General features: G+C 35.7%; 1 protein-coding gene across 1 annotated transcript; it reads left to right on the top strand.

Moving 5' to 3' along the window:
• Window positions 1-1875: 1875 nt before the first annotated feature.
• On the top strand, window positions 1876-15062 carry LOC586824 (protein phosphatase 1L). The gene is made up of 3 exons (XM_786588.5): window positions 1876-2469; window positions 5959-6127; window positions 14137-15062. Exons 1-3 carry the CDS (start codon window positions 2023-2025, stop codon window positions 14649-14651), a joined length of 1131 nt encoding a protein of 376 aa, XP_791681.3. The 5' UTR covers window positions 1876-2022; the 3' UTR covers window positions 14652-15062.
• Window positions 15063-24096: the final 9034 nt, after the last annotated feature.

Consider the following 24096-nt stretch of genomic DNA (forward strand, 5'->3'; position numbering starts at 1 on the left):
AGAGAGAGAGAAAAAAAAAAACGAATTTCATGTCTCTGTTTTGTACGTCTGAACGTAGATTGCACGTTTCCAATGCTGCTTCATAACTTCCATACTAACGTCATCAAGAGATTTTGCAAGCTCTTTTCTGAATACGTTTTAAAATATATACATGAGTTTTAGTTAAATTACCATTGAAAACCGGTACCCCATTATCTACAATCGAACGAATGAGTAAGTAAGTAAGTGTCTACAGAGGGCGAGAGATCACTTCTTTTCACTTGCACTATCTATCAAGGTATCTTTTCCCCAGCTCTTTTTCCATCATTATAGCTTTCAGGCCAACTTAGCTGCCAGCTCCAGCTTATACTTAACAAAAGAAAATAGGCCCTTTTTAGGGATGACCTCTCCCATGGCTCCCCAATAGTTTTTTTTTTTTTTTTACAACACTACTCCCTCCCCCCCCCCCCCCCCCTCCCACCAGAGGCCCCCTCCCCCTGTTTTTGTGTAGAAGTATGGATCTCGTTCCGTAATGATAATTATAACGGGTCGAAAAGTGAAACATTTTGATTTTTGTCATCGGGATTTTCCGCCAAAAAAATTAATTAATTGTAATTATATGGATCGAGTTTCATCAAAGCTGACTTTCTTTGATTTAAAGGGAGTAATGGATCCTCTTTGCTTGTCTCTTTCCGGTTCTCTCTCGCTCTCTCTCTCTCTCTCTATCTCTCTCTGTGTCTCTGTGTCTCTCCTCCTCCTCCTCCTCCTCCTCCTACTCCTCCTCCTCCTCCTCCTCCTCCTCCTCTCCTCCTCCCCCTCCTCTCCTCCTCCTCTCCTCCTCCTCCTCCTCCTCCTCCTACTCCTCCTCCTCCTCCTCCTCCTCCTCCTACTCCTCCTCCTCCTCCTCCTCCTCCTCCTCCTCCTCCTCCTACTCCTCCTCCTCCTCCTCCTCCTCCTCCTCTCCTCCTCCCCCTCCTCTCCTCCTCCTCTCCTCCTCCTCCTCCTCCTCCTCTCCTCCTAATCCTCCTCCTCCTCCTCCTCCTCCTCCTCCTCCTCCTCCTCCTCCTCCTCCTCCTCCTTTAGTTTCCTCTCTTTTCCCCTTTTGTGCAATTTGGTTCCAGGAAGGGGAGACATGGGTGTGCCCCGTAGCTAGCTATGCCGCTGTAAAACTTTCAACTTAGCTATTAGGCCCACAGTTTTCAATTAAATGCTATGGGATTTCACCTTTTCTTTCAGCTGGACCTACATCACATTAAAAAAGTAGGCCGAAATTGTGCGTTCTTCCATAATTGTTGGGCCATTTTGATGTAAACAAACAAAATGGCCCAAATAAATTTGTGATTGAAAGTCAGAATACAATATTAATTTTGAATCACAAAATTATTTGTCTTCATTTTGACCATGGGCCTATCTTATTAAAGTAGATACACCCCAAAACGTGTTCCTCTGCTTCAAGACGACAGAAGCGTCCCCTTTTAGGCCTACTGACTTTCAACAAAATTGTCTTAATTTGTGTCTATAGCTTGTGCTTTTTGTCTAGTCTGCTTATAACTAAGCAATGAGATGGAGGTGGTGAACATTTGATTTAGGATCTTTGATAGTAGCGGTGGTGATAGTGGGGCGATTGAAATATTAACCCCTCCCCTGCCACTCCCCCCCCCCCCCCCCATATCATACCCAACATCCAAATACCCCTGTCCCTTTTTTATAATTCTAGTGCTACCACATGCAAATGTTCCCAATCAAAATGAACTGTAATATGTGTTACCATGTCGAACCTTTACACAGTGTAATGTAGACCCCCCCCCCCTCCCTTGGCCCCAAGAAGAAAAAGAAAGAAATAGCTAATGATAAAACAGCGCCCCCGCCCCGTCTGACTCGCACTTCCATATGATGCGATGATCGCATTACACAAATGATGATGGCTCCGCACGATTGTATTTTGTCGTAGCAGACAATTATCTTTGTTTCATCATGATCATTTTCATCATTCTTTCCGGGAAATGGCAGGACTAGATCGGTGAGACTCTCCAAGATTTCAAAATGACACTTATAGCATTATTTAGTCGCTTTGTGCGTGGAACTTTGTTCAAATATGAAACAGTTGCGTTGGTGTTCGCACTGTTGTTTCTCTACGGCTATGTCTTCCATCGAGATCACATATTGCGCTCGGTGTTCAGACGGACGCTAATGCATTCAGACGCCGGGCCCGGGCCGCCAGTGCTGATGCGGATTCCTGGTCTGAATAAAGGGGGACTCGCTGGTAGGAGTAATGGGCATTTGAGGTACAGTCATAGTCACAGATCTAGCCATAAACAATTTGAAAGTCAAAATGATGTGGCACATTGGGAACTCCGAGAGGACAATGTTGCGGTGTATTCAATACAAGGACGACGACCGGGGATGGAAGATCGCTTCGATTACGCGACGGGAGAGAAGGATGGAGTGACAGAAAAATTTTGCGGGATTTATGATGGACATGGAGGAGAGGTATACTGGTATTTTTATCACTATTAATGAGCTCAATATGTTATATTTGTTGAAACAAAGTTGTTAATAATCATTATCGAAAACCATTCACATTTTATTTTAATATTTTATTCTGCAAATAAGCTTTAAAAATACTAGTCTGAATAGTCAGAAGTTTGGAACAGTATAATACTATAGTCTAGACCTGTGATATGTAGGGTTCACCATTAAGTTAAGTTAAGTTAATGTAATAATGGGGGACTGAGTGATTTGTCAAAGAGATTACTCCATTAAGTATCAAGTGGGAATTTATTGATATCTACAAGACTTATTGATGTCTACAAGATAGGAACATTGAGATTAATATCATTCTGAATAAATAGTTGTAATTTCCTTGTCGGCCTACAAAATATTGTAAATCAATGTATGAAATAAACTTCATTCTAACTTGATGAGAATAGATGAATTTACACTAGATCTACATGTACATGTAGGTTAATGCCTCTCTTAAAATATATGCAGTAAACTCTCCATTGAATTGCTATGGCTGTACTCATTTATTCATCTCATACATACATGTATATCAGATAACAATATTATTGAACTTCAAGGCTAAAACGCCTAAAAGACAATGTTGACAAAAAAGAATCCCGGATTTATTTTGGTCATCAAAGTTCTTTTCATCTTTAATCCATTGACAAGCAGCTGCAGCGAAAAGAGCTACTTTGTATCAAAACTTGGGGTTAGATAAAGCTAGGAAAATAGAAAAACACATTTCTAAAAGGATGAGCCAATGAGGCAAATTTGAGGGATTGAAATCCTCAATTAACATAACCAATCCCACTTGGGTAGTATTATAACATCCCTTCTTTGCAGCAGCTCTCCAATAGTTTGAACTAGAAATTTCATACATTTCTGATTTCTGAATACATATTTTATTATAGTTGCATACCTACATGTATATGTGTATGTGTATGTGTTGATAAAATATTTGACATGACTGTACTAATACACCTCCCTCTTTGAAAATATATATTTTTCTTCATCTGCAAGACTGCACCCAAAAAGTTGGATTTTTTTCTTCTTATTCATGTACAAAACAAATAATTTGCCAAGGAAAATCTGAAGAGGAATCAATTATTGTATGATGTACCGGTAGGCATATTTATACTCTTGTCTTTCTTGTTCTTTGAAAAAAAGATTAATCAATTTTCACTTAATAAAGTTAATAATATAATGATAATTGATAATGATAACGATTGATGATGATAATTGATAATGATAATGATGATGATGATAATAATAATGATGATAATAATGATGATAATAATAATGATAATAAAAGTGTTAATAATAATAGTAATAATGATGGTGATGATGATAATGATGATGATACTAATGATAATAATCATCATTATCATAATCATAATAACAATGATGATAATAATAATAATAATAATGATAATGATAATGATAATGATAATGATAATGATGGTGGTAAGAATAATGTGAATGATATCACACATCAGCACTTTGGAATAGAAGTGTACAATACATATTTCAATACAAGATTTTACATAGTACATACAGGTACAGTACATATTTCATAACATGTGTACACACTCCTAATGTCCATTAATGATATTGGCATACTTGTATTAATGTGTGTTATCTACTGATGAAGGATTCAAATTATGATTGACAGGACTAATTCCATGATTAATAACCCAGAGTACCGCCCTGTCAGCAACTCTCATTCTGCATACTCTACACATCGTGTACATCCTGTCTGCTACATGTACCATGTACAATACAAATTTGCAGTGTGCTCCCTTACTTCCAATCCAATCTATTTTTTTACTATGTATTAAGGCTGTGCATATAACCGTGTAATTACTCAAGTACACTCCAAGGCTTACAGGCCAATACTCGAATACTTGGCGGCCAATTTTTATTTTTTTATTTTTAAATTTTAAATCTAAATTATTGAATTTTGCCGATGTTGTAGGAAGCACCCCATATTCTGGCTACGAAAACCCTATTTTACTGCGAGTTGCAATTGAAGGCGCTGATTTATGCTTGTGAATTTCTCACAAATAATAGTAACAATGTTGTTTTTAAAACTATAGATGACAGACAAATTAATCTCCAAATTCAGAAGTCGAATCCCCCCTCCCCCCTCCCCCCAAGTAAAAGTTACATGTAAAAAAATAGAAATAAAATGATAATGATAGATTTTCAGATTTTCGATCGCCAACGCGGCCGACAAATCACAGTGCGGGCGGGCAACGGGAAACTCAACATCGAGTTATAAGGGCCTTTTGTGTAATGTATGTCTAAAAGTAGTCTGCAGGTACACAGCCACTATTTTGATATTTTGTATTCAAAACCCCCAATACGAAACAAAGGCTGACAATTATTTGTAGAACCAGGATGTACCTGTCAAATTTAATTTTCTTTGGCTGCAGTTCATGGGGTGTATAATTTCTCCATTAACACTGTGTCTGAAATTTGACAATACCGGTATGCCCTATTACATGTACAGTACTGTACATGTACATGTACATGTACGTAGATTCAAGCAAGCATATCAATATCAATGATTACTTTTTGCAGTGGGAAATGATAATGATAACAGCCCAGTGTTGCACAATCACTATTGTGTAGAGGTTCACATGCACTTTTTTGTGTACTCAATCCAGAGTGTGTTTAAATAGTGAACTTAATTAAAGGGAAATTAAGAATTATAGTAACCCCGGCCCCCCCCCCCCCACTCCAGAAACGGACGAATCGCATGCGTGTTCCCAAAATCTTTGGCTTGTAGCAAAGAAAAAGATCTGCCCGTATTGACTTTACACACCGGACTTATGCTGAAAGGGGGGGGGGGTGCTGAAAAGGCTTGTATAACAAAAGAAAAAGATCTACCTGTATTGACTTTACACACAGGACTTATTCAGAAAGGGGGGGGGGGGTGCTGGGAACATGCATATGCGTACCCTATATAACACTGAGTGGGGGGGGGGGGCGGGATAGTAACAAGAAAAAAATTAAAGAAATGAAACAAACACATTCCAAAACAAATATAAGCAAACAAGGAAAAGAAAACAGCAAACAAACAAAAACAAAAGAGTATGACATAGATGAAATGAAACTAAAAAACAGAACAAGAAATAAAAGTGAAATAGACATACATTGTAATAGATGGGTCAGCAAAACTGTGCATTAATCAAATAAAGAATGAAACAGTTGTCAAGTCTTAAAGTTCAAAAGGTTTCTCCTTCTGATGTTATTCTCATGGTGTTCGAAAAGTTACACAGAATATACAGTAACTTTATTTTTAGGAATTGAAATATAAAAATAAAAATAACAAAACTTATTAAATATCTCATACACCTTACCGGTAATCATTTCTCATTCATCAAATTGTATGTTTCACAAACTTGTTTGAAGAGTCCGTAAACATGGAAGCTTCATAATAAGTCTGTTTCTATTTTATTCTCTATTTTCCAGTTTGCAGCAGAATTCACAGAAAAGTTACTCTCCCAAGCAGTCCTAGCCCGCCTTGCTACGGCTAAACGAAGACAACTGCCCGTCAATCACTCACAGATTCTCGTCGAAGAAATATTAGCTGTCGACGAAAAATTCCTCACTGTCGCAAAGTCAAATGAAGATATGGCAGGTAAGTTAATAGTCTTGTTGGTTCCAAAGTTAGTCTAGTAATGACAGGCATTTTTAAAGGATTTTCCATTGTATAAAAAGTATTATAAATACATGTATTATTGTCTTATAAATCTAGAAGTCTTAAACTATTGAGTAGCTCTAATACTCAGTTAGAACAGTACGTACTATACATGTAACTTATCTGTGTATCCATTTGACAGTTGACACTATACACTATTGTGCATATAGTTCGCAATCAGAAATTTCTGCCACATTGAGGTACATATGTTCCTGCTAAAAATTTGCTCTGCGGCCAATATCACACAGCTAAAATCTTTACTTCACCCTGACCCAAAGAGTACACATAATCCTTACCCTAAGACCTACACCTAAAGCTACAGTCACAAAGGTTCGTACGAGTGATAATTTCATACGAATCTTCCTGTTTTTCCATTGTCTTCCCGAATTTCCATTGTCTGAAAATCGTTCGTACGGCGTTCGTAGCAGCTCGTAATGGCAGTTGTGGCTGAGGCTTAACCTACATGTATACCAAAATGCAATATTAATCAAACTCCACCCTACTCAGACAAAATAAAACCTGTCAGAGCAAATGTCTTTATAATAATAATAATAATAATAATAAAGGTGATGATGATGATGATGATGATGATGGTGGTGGTGATGATGATGATGATGATGATGATGATGATGGTGATGATGGTGATGATGATGATGATGATGGTGGTGGTGGTGATAATGATGGTGATGATTATGATGATGCTGATGATGGTGGTGGTGATGATGATGATGATGATGATGATGGTAGTGATGATGATGATGGTGATGATGATGGTGGTGATGATGATGATGATGATGATGATGATGATGATGATGGTGGTGGTGATGATAATGATGATGATGTCTTATTTACCCAGGGTAGCCTCAACAGTACTCGTACTGTTCTCCCTGAGGGCCCTGCTATCAAACTATTTATGGCTGCAGAACTTGATAATCTTGTTTACATACATGTAGCACAACATTTACTGCTGTAATTTGTTCTATTGAGACAAAAATGAGATAGATTTAAGTCAGATTTATTTCAAACTCTGTACCCCCCCCCCCCCCCATCTACAACTTTCAATGCACATGTATCTCTTTTTTGTTACATAATTTCTTTCAGAAGAATTGAATAGCTCTACATACATGTAGGTACGTACATGTATATGGCACAAATTACACTACTGGTAAGCCTTCTGCTGCACAAATTTGAATACATGTCCATGTCATGTATTACATACATGTATGATATAGGTTGAAAAATATTTTTTCAGTACATGTTCGACATTACCCACACCAGAGCACCCTCTCCCTCTGGCACTGATGTCTTGAGATAGTGCTTCCAGCATTGGATGAAAGCACTTGAATTTCAAATAGCAAGGAACAGCTCACCTGACTGTAACCTTAGCAACCAGAATTGATTTCTTCCCAGCACGCCCTTTTATCATAGCAGGATGCTTAAAGTGGAAGTATATACATGTACATGTATGTACATGCAACAAAGGAGAATGGGCAATTATTCATGTGGGGAGCTAGGGTACTCAGCCATGTTTAACTTTCCCAAAATATTCATGAGATCAGGGCATCTACAGATGAGTGGTTGCTATGGAAATGGCACTGACATTAACCAGATGCTGTATAGGCTTGTTTGAATTCAATTTGAGCTTCAAAGTTTGCCCCCGCTCGCTCCGTTTGTGCAGGTGCGGTGCAATTTCACATCAACAGTAATTGGATATTTGGGGAAATTAGGTCTGTCGGCGAAGTCATGTCAAATGCGTGGTTTACATAAGCAGGGTGAGGGGTGGAGAGGGGGAGGGGGGGGGGGGTACATGTATATTGTATGCATCCATCATGACAGGAAGAAGAATCCAGACCTAGAGTATAAAGGTAGGACTTCACTTGGTTCAGCAAAACATTCTGTGATGACTATTGCTTCATAGTCTTAAAATGAAACAAACTCATAACTGTAACAGACCTGCCAACCAGTACGATTTAGTCGTATTTAGTATGATTTTTAGAAGCAAATACGACAGTACGATTTTCCTCAATAAAATACGATTTTCAAAAAAAAAAAAAAAGATTTTTTTTTTATTTATTTATTTTTTTTAAATATTTTTTTGTTTTGTTGTATTTTGTGTGTGTGTGTGCCATTTTCAATGGCAAAATGCCCATTCTGTCCTATAAAGCATCTCACATCGGCGATTTGGGGATGTTCATTGGTTCATAAAACACACCAGTCGTGACAAAATCATGCATATAATTCAACCAATGATCCATAAAAAAAATTCTTCCTGTATGTAGGAACTGTAAGAGGCATTGATCCGCATAACAGTCCGTGTTTATTTTTAAGAATACAACTTTTGTCAGCATAATACAACTTTTGGTATTAAAGAATACAGTTTTTGAACTCCAGAGGTTGGCAGGTCTGCTGTAAGTAACCCTAGACCAAACACTATGGCTAACTCTAAACCTACTATAAAGCTCAATTGCAACCCTAACCATAACACTTTGTTAAAATGAAGTCCACTGCAAAAGTCATCAGAGCAAATAAAAGGTCTCTGTAAATATTCCTCATTTCTCCAGCTTTAGTGCATTTTTGTCTTCATATATTTGGAAAAAAGTTAGTCATTTTGTCCCAAAAGAAGAGGAATATATTCGGTTTATTTGAATGGTTGCATGTTACTACATGTATTTCCAGTCATCCCAAGACCCTAAGTATTTTGAGCGCTGGTTTTAAAAAACAGTTGAGCTGGATAATATATCTCTTAGAAGATTAATGATCAGACCAAGTTTCAGGACTTTTAGCATTATTTCTTGTCATTTGATGTTTCTTTAAATTTTCCTGCAGAAATCCATGTCATTGTAATAAATTTATTTGTGCTTCGAGATTCGAGAATGAACATGAATACATGATCCATTATATTTTAGAATATATTAGATTCTATACAGTAGTAAAACATACCAGGTTACCAGCTATAAAGCCTTATCTATCTAGGATCGGGGAAGGGAGGGGGGGGGGGGGGAGGGGGGTGTTTGATTGAATAAAACCATGGCAACAGAGATAAATGTTTGTAGAGTCACTGTCTGGCTATTCGAATTCCAATTCATGAGACGGCAATGGAGCAAACATTGGGGAGAGTTCTGCTATCTCGAGAGGAAGTCTTTGTCACGAGAGCTCGTTTTCATGACATGATTGCAAGGTAGATATGATGCATGTAGTACTGCACATACCCTTATCGTTAGTAACTGGGGCCAGGAAAGGTTCATTAAAGGAAAGAGTATATATAGAAATTCAATGTGAAATGCATATACTCTGTCACATATTTAATAAATTGTGAATTTCAAACAAATATGAGAGAACAAAACTACTCCCTGGCTATTGATCTAAATTCTTAGTATATTATAGTTTCAAAAATAAGAATGCATGCCATAAAGTATGTATTTACAATTTAAATTGTAGCTGCAAAGTCGAAACACATGTACATTAATGGAGGATCATGTCACAAAGTATGTATTTACAACTGTAGCTGCAAAGTCGAAACACATCTATAAAAGTATGTTTTTACAACTTACACTTACAACTTACACCTACACTTCGACTTTGAAGCAAAGTCAAAACACATAATGCAGGATCGTGTCATAAAGTATGTATTTACAACTTACACTGTAGCTGCCAAGTCGAAACACATGAAACAAAATCCTGGATTTAGCTCATGCTGCAATGATAATTATAAACCTTTAGGTCAGTCAGGAACCCCATGACTTTTACAAGCCGATCGCCTGTTTGCATTATCAAGATATTTATGATTGGAAATCGAAATATCATTTTCTGTTTTTCCTAACAGTTTTCATAACACTATACAGTCTATTGGGGAAAATGTGTATGGTACAACCGGTCACTCCAAGATTTTTACTTTTCTGAGGCACTTCTTGATCATTTTGAAGCACAATTTTTTGTAGGGCTTCAATATTACACTATATCACAGACACTGATAACACATAGGGCCATGCATCTCAGATTTAACATTGTTAAACGATGCCTTTAAAGCAGACATCCAGGGGGACATCAAAGTAAAGATGCTTTGATGCAGCGATCCATGATAACATTTTTCTCAGGGGCCTGGAGCAAAAATGGGTGGAGGGAAAGGGGGGGGGGGGGGGGGGGTCTTTTTTGCATCAGGCCCCTGAGAATGGTAGATTTTGCATTTTGGAATTGTAGGGGTCCTCGAGTAAGAGTAGAGTATCTGTGTGTATGATCACTGATAGTCCCCGTGTTCACACACAACATTTTCCGTGATTAGGTGTGATTAGTTATACCGTTTCGGGATAGTTATACTGTTTGGCGATAGTTATACGATGAAATTGTGTGTGTGGACGCTTACTAACTATACATCGTATAACGAAACGTCGTATAACGAAACGATGCCCAAACATGCGTTTGGTTATAGGACGTATAAATAATCATGCCTAATCACGGAATATGTTGTGTGTGGACGTAACTAGTATAACTAGTCGAACTAGAACGGTATAACTGGGCGGGGCTTAATGTGACCTCGAGCGAAAGGAGACCTGACCTCTCATTTCCGCTTCCATTTCATGATCGCAGTAGCAAACTGCGCACCTATACGAAATTTCGCTGTAGAGTTTCAGGATTACTTTCTTCTGTGTGTGGACACCCTGGAATTTATACGATGATTCTTTATACAACGTTTTGTTATAGAGTTTCGGAATAAATTGTTTTGTGTGTGGACACGGTGTCTGTTGACTTGTTTTCTGTGGTTTAGTTACATGTACTTTTAATCTATTGATTAATTGCACTGTGTCCATTGTTTTACAATAGGACATTTTTTTTTCTTTTTTTTTTCTTTTCTGATAAGTTACATGTACATGTATGTAAGTACTGTTATAACCAATTATTAAAGGGATAGAGAGAAGTAGTTTTAGAGTCATATTTGTTTAGAAAAGGAGAGAATATTCTAGCATAAAATATCAAACATACTGTACACCTTGTTTATATACCTATCAATTTAAACCAATCCAGTCGATTATGTAGTAGTATAATACCATGTCCTAATGTGTACCTTACTCTACAGTGACACTCAATAAGAGTTGATAATGCTGGGAGAGAGATACTATTTGCTGTTTTGTTTTGTTTTGGAAGACCTTTTTTTCTTCTTAATACAATCAATTTGTTTAAAACAAGTAAGAAGAATCAATTAAAAAATTAAATAGCCAATATGATATTAAAGCAATTAATGTACATTTATTAAATCCATATGCTTTTTAAAACTTGCTGAACAGTTCTCATTTTAATTGGATGAAGAGGAATTGCCACAATGCAAATCTTGTTTTGTGTGTGGAGACATGACCTTTTCTTCACCTGTTTACTGACATTTTCTATTTTGAGATTCATCTATTATTAAAATAATTATCTATCATCTAATGTGCACGTGAAATGTATTTCAGTAGGAATGTACATTAAAGGGCATGCCACCAGAATTGTCGGTTAGTGTTGCGTCCTGTCGTTACTGCTCTATTTATAATGGTCTATCAAGTCCTACAAATGGGTTGCTTCCTTAGAATATGATGCTATCTCTTTCTATCTATCGCTCCCCATCTGTATGTGGTCTACTCCATTCTTCCATTACTATGAGCACTAAGGCAACTGTGTTAACATTTGTAGGTCAGGGGGAGAGGGGTGGTGGCTTGTGGATATGCCCCCAGCCAAAAGAAAGTTCATGTAACCATCACCTTTTCTCCTCAGTGTCTACAGATATCCTTGTGAGCTCTTTCTTTTCTTTCCTTTTCTTTTCTTTTCTTTTCTTCTCTTTTCTTGTTTGTGTGGGCACAAATCATAAAGTAACGCTCATGAAACATATTGAAGTACCATACAAGGTATGGGGGGGGGGGGGGGGGGTAGTACATAATACAGTCCCCCATCCAGCCCAAAGAAACTACATACACTGTACATTGTACATGTACTGAAGTAACTATACCTTTTCTGCCAATCACGTCCTTCCATTTCTTTCCTATGAGCATACAACATTTATCCTAAACTAAACTCTAGGAAACATATCTAGGCAACTGGGGGTCATGAGGATGTGCCCCGCCAATAGAAACTATTTACATGTAATTGTACTTCTTTTCCCTAATCCTACCCTTATGTGTGCAAGTTCTTACTTTTCTCTTTTTTGTTGTTGAAATAACTCTAGGCAAACCTGCTATACTGTCAGTGGCAGATCTTTTGCTTACCCCTCCCCCTTAATATAAGAGCTCTTATATTAAAGGTAAAGACCAGTTATGGTCATGCGATTGCATTGTGAAAGAAACGTTATGGAATCGATCAGAAAAGGTTAATCATCTAGCATCTAGCATCTGCAAGGTTCTGGAATCATCAAAATGATAAGAAATTTGGCCCATTCTTCGTAAAGTTACAAGCACTATACACAGAAAGATGTATATGGGACTACCCTATATCTCTCACAGACCATGAGAGAAACAAATTTACCAAATATATGAATTAGTAGGCGGTTTCCCGGCAATTTTTTTATCATCATGTATTAGTCAAAACATATTCTTTCACATGATTGGTAATGAGAGCTTCCATTTCATTCTTTGAAATTGGGGCGTTTCCAATACTGGTCTTTACCTTTAAGGGGGAGGGGTAAGCAAGAGGCAGTTTGCCCACAACCAAATGAAACTATACTACCGGTATACATTTGCATGTACTATAATATTATTAAGTGCACTTGTTGTTGGGATTTATCCTTTACGCTCTCTCTCTCTCTTCTCCCCCCTAAAATCGGTGGGGGGGGGGGGGGTGATGGGGGGGATGCCATACAGTATATCAAAGATGTTCTCCCCCAACCTACCCCTCACTCACTTTCCATATCATCCATCCTGGCTATGCCAATGATTATCAGGTCATTTATAATTACTCATCCTCCGATCTGTACGTGCCAAGCATTGTGTGTTATGACAGTGATAACAGTATGCAGACCGATGACCTCTTTGTGGACGTCAGCTGTTTCTACATGTATAAGGCCTGTTTTCATCAGCTCAAATTTGCCAAATGTTTTAAACTCGGGATATTGTCCCGAAGCTCGAAATTGCATTTTCATCAGACCGATATGCTCATCAAAAACTCGCTCGGGCGAGCATAAGTTAGCCTGCTATTCGGGAAATAGCAGGATATTTTGGAAATAAGACCAAGATTTCTTGGGATATTTTCTCAACCAAATATCCCGCTAATTGCATCTGCGGGCTGATGAAAATGAAAATTAACTGACTAATTTGCGAGCAGGACAGTTGAGATAGCGGATTATTTTGCAAACTTTAGCTGATGAAGACATGTCTTATCTGGCATTTATTTTGATGGGGGCAGTCAATGCTGGAGTTCTATTCCCTCATTTACAATTATTCATCAACCTGTCATTTTTGTGCCAGATGAAGAAAGGTATCGGTAGATGGAATGAATACAAATGGGGTGATAGCACTACAGACCATTTACAATGTGGAATGTTTCTTTTTACTCATGTACACATCTCTCATACTTCACATAGATCTATGTTGACCTGTGTCTTATTCTCTTGTTGAACTGGAGAAAGAGATGTTGCTTTGCCATTCAGTTGTAATTAGAATATGTTATAAAAACGGAAAACATTTTTTCTGTATCCACTATTCTTTTTGATTGTATTTTGTAATGATCATGTCCAGGACCCAATGCAAACAGATAGGGGTCCCTTAATTTAAACTCTAAAGTCTGCACCCTCATAATTTCATATATATGTTGAACAGGCCCTCATGCATTCATGCACATACATGTACATGTAGACCCTAAGAATAGTAGTACGTATAACCTACATCGTAGGGAAAAAAATGTGTGTGCAGCCATGTTATATCATACATATGCATATGAGGATAGTAGCTCTTTCATTCATTAATTGTTTCCTTTTGTCTTATTCTATTTAGGTTCAACAGCTCTTGTAGCCTTGATAACAGACTCGGATGTGATCGTCGCAAACGTCGGAGATTCTCGTGGTGTTATGTGCGACGGATCCGGCAAAACTGTCCCTCTTTCCTACGACCACAAACCCCACCATCCCCAGGAGCGCAAACGCATCAAGAAAGCTGGAGGTTTTATCGCTTTCAACGGCGTCTGGCGCGTTGCAGGAATCCTCGCCACCTCCCGTGCCATCGGAGACTACCCGCTCAAGGATCACAAGTTTGTGGTCGCCGACCCCGACATCTTGTCCTTTGACCTCGATGAACACAATCCCCAGTTCCTGATCCTTGCCACCGATGGATTGTGGGATACCTTTACCAACGAAGAAGCCGTCCAGTATATCAAAGAGCGATTAGGGGAGCCACATTTTGGTGCCAAAAGCCTCGTCCTTCAAGCGTTCTACCGGGGTTCCATGGATAATATAACAGTAATGGTGGTGAATCTGAGTAGACATCGTTCAAATTCAACTCATGTGCAATAGCCTGTCCAGAATGTGTTTTTCTCTGTTGCTTCTGAGTTTGATTAATTAAATTATTTGTGATTTTATTTCATTCCTTTGTTGCGTATAAATGCTTTTTGATTTTCTTGACTGTCTACGACTTAAAAAAAATACTAATCATGAAGATAATATGCTTTGATCGATTTTGTATTTATCATGGATATTAAAGTGTACCTGTACTTTTTACACATTGATTTGAAAACATCAAACTGTACATGATGCCATTCATAAAGTTTCTTTATCTTCCAACAATATTTAATGACTTGATTACATGGTAGTGTGCATCAGCTACCCCACAAATATACAAATTCAGCAAAATAAGTACCATATGGTAGAGCCTGAACTGCTGTGTAAAATGTTCAACATATGTTCAACTAACAAACACACAAAAAAGAGGAAAATCATCTGCTAATTAGTTTTGTGAAAGCATACATGTATATGATTTCATCACATCTATAAACCTGAGCACTGTTGAAAAAATACTGTTAATGAAAGGAATGCGATTAGTATCAGAAAATAAAAGGAATATGTAACTTTTATCAGGGATACATGAGTTTTCATGCAATTTGCATGCATGGGTACTTATTTGGAAACAAACAAGACAATGATCGAGTCATCAGAAAAAATGCAATACAGAATAAAGAAAGAAACGGTTTTCTATCAACCCGAGTCTCTTTTTAGGTGCTTCAGAAACTATATACATGTATGATCTCTAGTGGGAGCATTCTGGTATACTGATGAAGGTTCTTGAGTCATACAGCAGGCTCCTGTTTCAGTCCTCACTCATTGGGGTACATACAGTCATACATCCTTCGAAAAAAGTCACCCACATTTCCCCTCCAGACCCAGGGGGATATTTCACAAAGGTCCTAAGTTGAACTTATTTTTAAGTTGGACTTAATAATTATGGAAAGCCGTTCGCATCTTTGAAAATGTTTTGTAAAAGTTATGTTAAAAGGCATAAAATGTTGATTCAAATCATTCATATTTTCCATTATCAAGGAGATTTCATGTTCTTGATGTGGAATTTAATATCGGTACCGGTACTTGAATTTTTGCTTTTGAATATATTTTATTTTAAGGCTACAAATAGCTCTCCATAATGTTTAAGTCCATCTTAGAGTTAAATCCGACTTAAGATCTTTGTGAAACAACCCCCTGGTGAATAAAGAGGTACCTGGCATTGCAGGGGTAATGATGATTACAGAGCTTGCAGGAAGAGCAGTATCAATACTGATGTGACTACCCTGGGTAAATAACATCAATTTAGTTAACAGAAAATCCAACCTGAACAGATATCTGCTCCAAAAGAAAGCAGAACAAAATCAGATTTGCAGACCAGTGAAAGTTTGAATGAAATCAGACAAAAAATAAGAACGTTGGAATTTTTAAAAATTATAATTATCATCAGACTTGGTGAATGTTTGAATAAAATCAGACAAAAAAAAGAGAGAATACTATAAGTGCAGAACAACTTTCCCATTGGTTTCAACACACAAAGTGACTATTAAAAATGTAAATTTTTCTAAATGTATGACTCACTGGAGAGTCTTTTCTTTTTTAAATAGAGGACCTGCATGTATAATGATATGCTTTCCATATTTTATATTGAGTAGTACCCCAAATGAGAAGGCCCTCTGACCAAATTTCCAATTTGAGATTCGTATAGATCTAGATTTAATGACCACATATTTTATATACCGGTATTCATAACTTCCTTATTATTGGTCTGATTTATTTCAAACTTTTGATGTTCTGTTTCTCTTTTTTCTCTGCTTTCATATAAATGAACTTATTATGGACGTTTGATTGCTCTGTAGGCCTATCTATCATTATTGTTATAATTGTTGTTATTATTATTATTCTTGTCGTCATCATCATCATCATCACTACTCTGGCTTTACCTGTGAATTCAAACCTATTTGGGTGATTGAGAATTTCAGTACTTCACAAAGCGCATAGAGAATTTATTACTATGCGCTATATAAAAATGACTTTATTATTTTGTATTATCTCTCTTACCAGAATCAGTCTACATGTTTCAATTTTTCAAAATGCTCAAGGCACTGAGAGTGTTCTTGAAAAAAATTCAACTATTCATGTACTCTAATTAACCGGAGCATAATATTGGTAAGGACTCTTGAGTCGTACAAGAGATTCTGGCTTCAATAGAAACAATTGAATAGAAACAATTTCTTTTATAGTAAGATCTGAGTGACTATTCCTTTTCACACACGAACCAAAGAAAGGCATGTGTAATAGGCTAGCATTGATATGCTGTTGTTTCTGAGTAGGTGAAACATGTTCCTTGTACTCCATTTTCCAACATAAATTCTATGAAGTGGACTTTCTGTATCCTACCCAAAAAATGTAAATTATGTGTAGCTCACAACCTAAGATCATAGTCCGATCCAGCATACTAAATTTTATAAATCCTTACTACATGTATGTACATGTAGCTTGATCCACTCGCTTTTTATGTATCTGATAAATCTGTGATTAAAGTTTTGGCACCATCCTTTAGAGGCTGTTGTTTGTTTCCGGCATTGCAACATATTGCAATACTCATGTTTGTACTCCAATATTTCAGAAATTTATGAACTTCAATCAATATTTGTTTAAAACATGTTTCCATTGCTGCACATAATGCAATACTCCTTTTCATACTCAAATATATTGGAAAAATTATGAACTTAAACCAATAGTCTTTTCTATCAGACCTCTTTACAGATCTGACATACTTTTTTGTTTTAGTTTGATTCATGTCTGGCTCTGTAGAAGAACTTCGCTGTGGCAAGTTTGGACCAGTATGTGTTCCAGAGTACATGTACAGGCAGTACAGCACTATTCTTCTGGAAAAGATAGATTAGATTCCTACCATTTTGTTTTCACGAAAGAGTAAAGAATTGGTTGCAATTTATTATTTTTCATTAATTAACTGATGTTTTTTTTAGAGCATGTCTTCATCACTTATGAGTCATTCCATGTATTTCCTTTTCATATGTTGTGTAATTTGACTTTAATTTTATTATATATTCCAAATTCAAATATGATATTTCTTGAATAGTCCTCAGAGACATGATGATATTTGAAAAATTCGTTTTTTATATTTTGCCATTAGATACTGATAGTGGTACTTGTGATGATATTTTTAGTCATACATATTAAGCCGCTGTAGGTGTATCGGTTGAAGGCTGACAATGATGGCGCTATTCGTACAAAACTTAGCTGATCAGCAACAATGATGCATGCACAAAGTGACTCTCGGTTATCGATATAGAGGCACCAGATATTGACTGAGCTAGAGGGGAATAGCAGAATTTCCCTCTTTACTTCTATTTTATTTTTGTTAATTGTTATGTTTGTGTTTTTGTTGTTGTAAATGTACTTTGTTTCTATTTTCATGTACTGTTATCGTATGTCGTGATTGTGTGATGTTTCCAAAAGTAATGTTAATTTTTAATGCCATATGGTCGTGTAATCATACACAGCACATAGACTTGCCTACTGAAGCAATCTTTTAGGAAAGACTTATTATTAGATGGGCTATTACAATTTAATTCCATAAACTTTATTCCTTATCATTTGCAGAAATACTGATACTTCTAGGAATTATAATCTTTCATACTGTATTCAATCATATTAATCATGTAACATTCAGTTTATCAATGGATGGAAACTCCAGTCCAAAAACTCTTCTGTATGTGTTTGTCTTGAACCTTGCCTCTATAAATGTCCAGATTAATGAAAAACAAATTGTGAAGTAGGCTTGATATGTATTAAAATACAGCTAACAAAATAGTAGGAATTACTGTGCTGATGTTTCTTGCCCCAATACATATATTTAGCTGTCATCTCAGTAGATGGTGTGCCTCAAGGTGCCATACTGGGTACACTCTATTTTACTTCAGAGGGATATGACATGTACATTGTGTATAAGCACAAGAGCGAATCTAATGTCACTGCGTAATCTATATTGCTTTGCCTCACATTACAGACTAGATGTAAAGTAAATAAGAAAATACTTATCATAGGTATTGAAATCTTTTGATTGGCAACATATTGTCATATGCAATCTAATATGCTCAAAGAAATTGCAAATTTTCTGCATTATTAAAGAAGTCTTACATGCCCTTGCTAGCTGTTAATGTAAGCCTGCAAAGTGCTTTATTGAGAGAATGATGTTTGATCCACTGTCCGTGATAATGAGCTGAAATAAAAACCTGATTAAATCTAAATCAAATCTATTTGTTTCTCAGGGGTCTTTAATGTATAAAGACAATGTATACACAGATATGTTCTTGACATGTACTCATTAGGAACATTTACATCTACGACTGTATGTAAGATAGCAGTAATATTGAACATATACTATTACACATTTCTTGTTACCGACTGATATATAAAGGGTCTGCTGAGAGCCAAAAGGGCATTAACTCTATGTAAAAGTATCTCAACTACCGTAATGACTTTTTGGCTCTCACAAGATGATTTTATGTTGTTGTTATTACAGGATACACTACATATGTCATGTTTGTCAGTGAAGAATTTTCAAGGAGAGTTTGTTGTATGTAGATTCTTATAGCAATCATTGGCTCTTTGTATACTTGCATGTATGGGATCTATTTACATATATAACCAATTGATTATTCCAACTCAAAATACCACCGAAAACTGCTTTCACTTGCCTAGACTTTAAAACAAACAACAAAAAATCTTTTCATCAACTGCTCGGAGCCAGAAGGGACATTAACTCTGCAAAATGACATGAGTTAACACCTTTCTGGCTCCAGAGAGAGGTTATGTCTTTCCTCATTTTCTCATCAACTATTTGACCCTACTATCATGTAAACACTGCACATTTAGACAGTTTTAAGTAATGCACACTTATTTTAAACACATATTATGTCATGCTTGGCTAATAGTATTCTTTTCTAATCTAGAGAACAAGATTTTTGATAATTTTCTACATCTCAAGACTATGTAGTGATGTTTAGTTCTACACTGATCAGGGTGGATTCTAAAAAAAAATTTAAAAAAAATTATTTGTTGGTACTTTCAAATCCAGTTTCCATTTTCCACGTTTGTGCCTGAATGACACCATATACCAAAAATACAAACCTCTTTCTTTTCAATGAATGTATTTGTACATATACCAATTCATGTTTTGTTGGTAGAAATATGACTAGTCTGTGTTAAATGTGATATTTTTTTTTATAAAACAAACTTTGGTTGAGTATGTTGAAATTGGTACATTACGAGGTTCAATTTGATATTTTGTAAGTATGATTAATCTCTGAGAAAATGTAATGTCTAAATAATATTATTATGACAACCTCTGTCTCTGTGTAAACATATGTTCCTGTATAGTGCTTCTCTTTTAATAAGATTTTGGTACATACTTGTACATATATAAACACTGTAAAGTTTCTGTCTACCTGTACATTGAAACCTGAGTCCCAATAATTCAGCTTTTAGAAGTAGTAACAGCAGGGACCTGGTAAGAGGTCGTTACTATGTAGAAACAGTTCAACATGTATATGACCTTTGACATAGTTGGATCTAGGGTTAGAAGGGCATTATGTAGCTCTAACCCGTTTCTTAAAAAATGTAAGATTTTGAAGAAGAAAAAAATCAGTGCTACACCACTACCCAGTTCTGTATGTCTTTAGGTGTATGTATGATTATGTGCAGATATGAAGATTCAAAAAATCTTTTACGACGTGTACCATGGTAATGACATATTCTTGTATCATAAAAGTTCAAAGATGATACATTGTATCTGCAGAAATTTTGAAGAGAATTTTTCAGGAATGATATTAACCACCGCTTCTTGTCAAAACAATAGATTATATTTTATTCTCATTAATCATGAAATATAGAGGAAATTTGATAAATTGTACCACAGCAGTATTAGGACAAATTATTATTGTAATTTATTGAAACACATTTTCAAACAAGTTATGGGACTGGATACTGCCCCTCTTTATATTATGAGAATGAAAAAATGTGTCAATATTATATTCACCAACATGTTCTCTGTTATAGGCAGGAAACCCTTACTATAAACAAAATGAAAATGAGCTTCAATATTTGAAAATGCTTTTTAAATGTTTAAAATTTTGAGAAAAAACTTCTCAAATCTGTGAGTATCTTTTCATATCAGTTGCTCTTCAAAATTGTTGACATCTTTCAGACTCTTAAGAGGTAGATAAACAAAATTTATGAAGAAAGTAATTCTTTTTGTATTTGATCTGCTTGCACTTAATTTATTTTTGGGTAGAATGGTCTCATTTTAAATAACTTAGAATTTTAAGTCTTAACATTCTTAGCTATTTGTAGGCACTAAACTAGAAATATTCATCTGTTCAATTTTGGTTAGGAACCTCCTTTCCAGAATTTTTCACACAGAGTAATATTGTCTTTAGTTAATAATTTATGATTGGAATTTTTGGAATTAGTCAATTATTTCATCTCAGTATGCCAGTTCTCTGTTATAACCAGAAAATAGAGTACTTGATTTGCAGTATCAAAATATGTGGGCACAATCCCCACCAGTATTATTCTCAATGTCATGTTTTGAAAAAAATAACAAATTAACCTTCAAAATTTTGATCAAATTTGAATTAAACCTGGCTGCATATATATATATATCTAGAATATTCATTCTGTGATGTACATGTAATAAAGAGAGGAACTTTTGAGATTTTGATTCATAAATGAATGAAATTAACATGAGTAACAATAATAAAAAGGAACAAATCAAAAGAATTATTTCACTTTTGTTGTAGTCATTGAAATGTATTAATCTGATGTTGATATATTATGGGCCAAAGTTTTTGAAATGGTATTGTGAAGTGCAGGAGTGTTATTTTTCTAGTATCTAATTTGTAGTTACAATGTTTATTACTTAGCTCTTTCTTTCCTTTATAAAATTAATGTCACTATTATCAATATTACTATTTATGTGTTTGCGTGTGTTTGTGTGCGTGTGTGGGGGGGGGGGGGGGAGGGGGATGGAGGGCGTGTAGTTTCCAGTACTGAACATAAAACATTGATTGTGTGTAGACTGTAGAGGGATTATAAAAACATTAAAAAATAATTTTCACTCTAAAATAATTGTGAGGGGCAAGATGACATTCATCATTCAAATGATACATTAATTAGCAGAGATGCCAGTTTTCAGGCAATAGCCTGACTTCAGGCCCTTGCGAGTTATTTTCAGACAATAGTTGGGCTTTTTTGGGGTACAAAATAGCTCATTTTAGGTGATTTTCAGGCCCTCTGATCAATTCTAACTGGCATCCCTGCATTAGAGTGATTGCACCATAATTTTGGTCAATCGGTGTTTTAATTAGATTTCAGAGCAACCTCTATTGTTTGATTAGTTCCAATGGCTACATGGACTGAAAGGTTAAGAAAATATTGATTCTGTCAGGACCTGTACTAATTACAATGTTCCCTCAACATATCTTGTTTTTTTGTATTTGTTTATTTATAACACATCTTTAAAAAGAAGGGTAGCCCAATCAGCAAACAGATACTGGTTTTCGTTGAGGCCCTTCATGACACAAACAAGTATATACATTTCATCAACATATCAAAATATAAATAAATATAGAAAATTACAAAATTCGATTTTAACAAACAAAAAATTGCAAACCAGGTTATAAATAAGGATTTGATTATAAAGAATAACGAAATGAGTAAAATGTATATGATACAAATATAAAAATATAAATAAATATAGAAAGTTACAAAATACGATTTTAACAAACAAAAAATGGAAACCAGGTTATAAAAAAGGATTTGAACATAGAGAATAACGAAATGAGTAAAATGTATATGTTTTGTTCACTTTCACCTAACAAGAAAATGTATTTCCATCAAAAGCAATAGAGCAGATGGTTTTAATCAATTTGTCAGACATGCAGGCTAGAAATATTATAATTTCATGTTGCCTGTCACTGAATATTGTATGTACCTACCGATTGCCCATGGGGCTTGCTCATCCAATTAATTTTCATGTAATAATAATTATGAATAACTTTCATTTTAACCTTTTCCTTAATCAAGTGATTAATGTTTTTACAATTGAACGTGTTAGCATTGTATGGGATGGTGTATTTGATATCCAATTACATTTGAAGAAAAGGTTGGTAGAGAGAGCGAGAGACAGAGAGTGAGGAGGGGATGGGGGGGGGGGGCATTGAAGTGGTTGCAAACATCTATACACATGCACAGAATAGAATATACTAAAATATTATCATTTTTCTTCTTCCAAAACAAAAGAGTAAACTTTCCATCCAGGTGAAGCATATTAGCCTACACAAAATTACACAACCTATACATAATTTATAATATAAATACATTCATATAAAAATATCAAATGCATAAAAAGTGTATGAATAGATAAATAATACATGCATTATGATACAAATTACATAGAACAAAGGGATAAATGGAAGAAGACTCTAATATATAGAAGGAATATAAATACATTCATATAAAAATAGCAAATGCATAAAAGCATGAATAGATAAATAATACATGCATACGATACAAATTGCATAGAACAAAGGGATAAAATTAATGAAAGAAGACTCTATATAGAAGGAAGAATAGAGAAGAATATATAGAATGAGGGGATTAAAGGAGAAAGTAGCCCCGGGGAAAAGTAACTCCAAACTACCCCCCCCCCACCCCATCCCGAGCTTCACTCTCCTTCAAACAAGAAGGAAGAGCCAGAGACTAGGGAGAGAAATGGAATGAAGAAGGGAAAACAAGAAATGAAAGTAACAAGAGAAAGACAAGAAGAAAGGAGAAAGGGAGAGAAAGAGATGAACCAGAGGAGATAAGAGAGTTTCAGGAGAGAAAAGAGAGCGGGAGATATAGCATATTGAAAAAACTGAAAGATTTAAACAGTTATTGGGACTGGGCAGCTGCACATGCTGCTCGGAGGAAAAGTACTCAAAGTTATTACAAAATAATGATCAACTACACAAACACAAAACTCGAAAATTATAGTCAGATTTCACTATAAAATTACAAATACAAAATGCGTGGGAGTCTCACAAGAACGCATGCGGAAAAAATGTGGGGTCGGGCAGCAAATTGAAAGTTGGTAGTATGCAATAGCTTTTTTGTTAACTGTTTACCTTTATATTCCCCTTTATTTTATTCCAGTTATCATCATTTTGATTATGCCGTAACAAAAATATGCTAGCTATAGTGCCTCTTATTTAGACGACGCAACGTTACAATAATTCCAAGGGAGGTGGAAAGTAGAAATCCAATACTTTCTGCAAGGCTTCACGAAAACATATAAACGATTTTTGAACAATAATAATAGCGCCGAATCTATCGTTTTATCCCACAGTATCGTACATAAATATATAAGAACCTATAGTTAAACTATGATTTTATT

The sequence above is a fragment of the Strongylocentrotus purpuratus genome, unplaced genomic scaffold (assembly GCF_000002235.5).
Source record: "Strongylocentrotus purpuratus isolate Spur 01 unplaced genomic scaffold, Spur_5.0 spur5_scaffold_12, whole genome shotgun sequence".
Taxonomy (NCBI): Eukaryota; Metazoa; Echinodermata; class Echinoidea; order Camarodonta; family Strongylocentrotidae; genus Strongylocentrotus; species Strongylocentrotus purpuratus.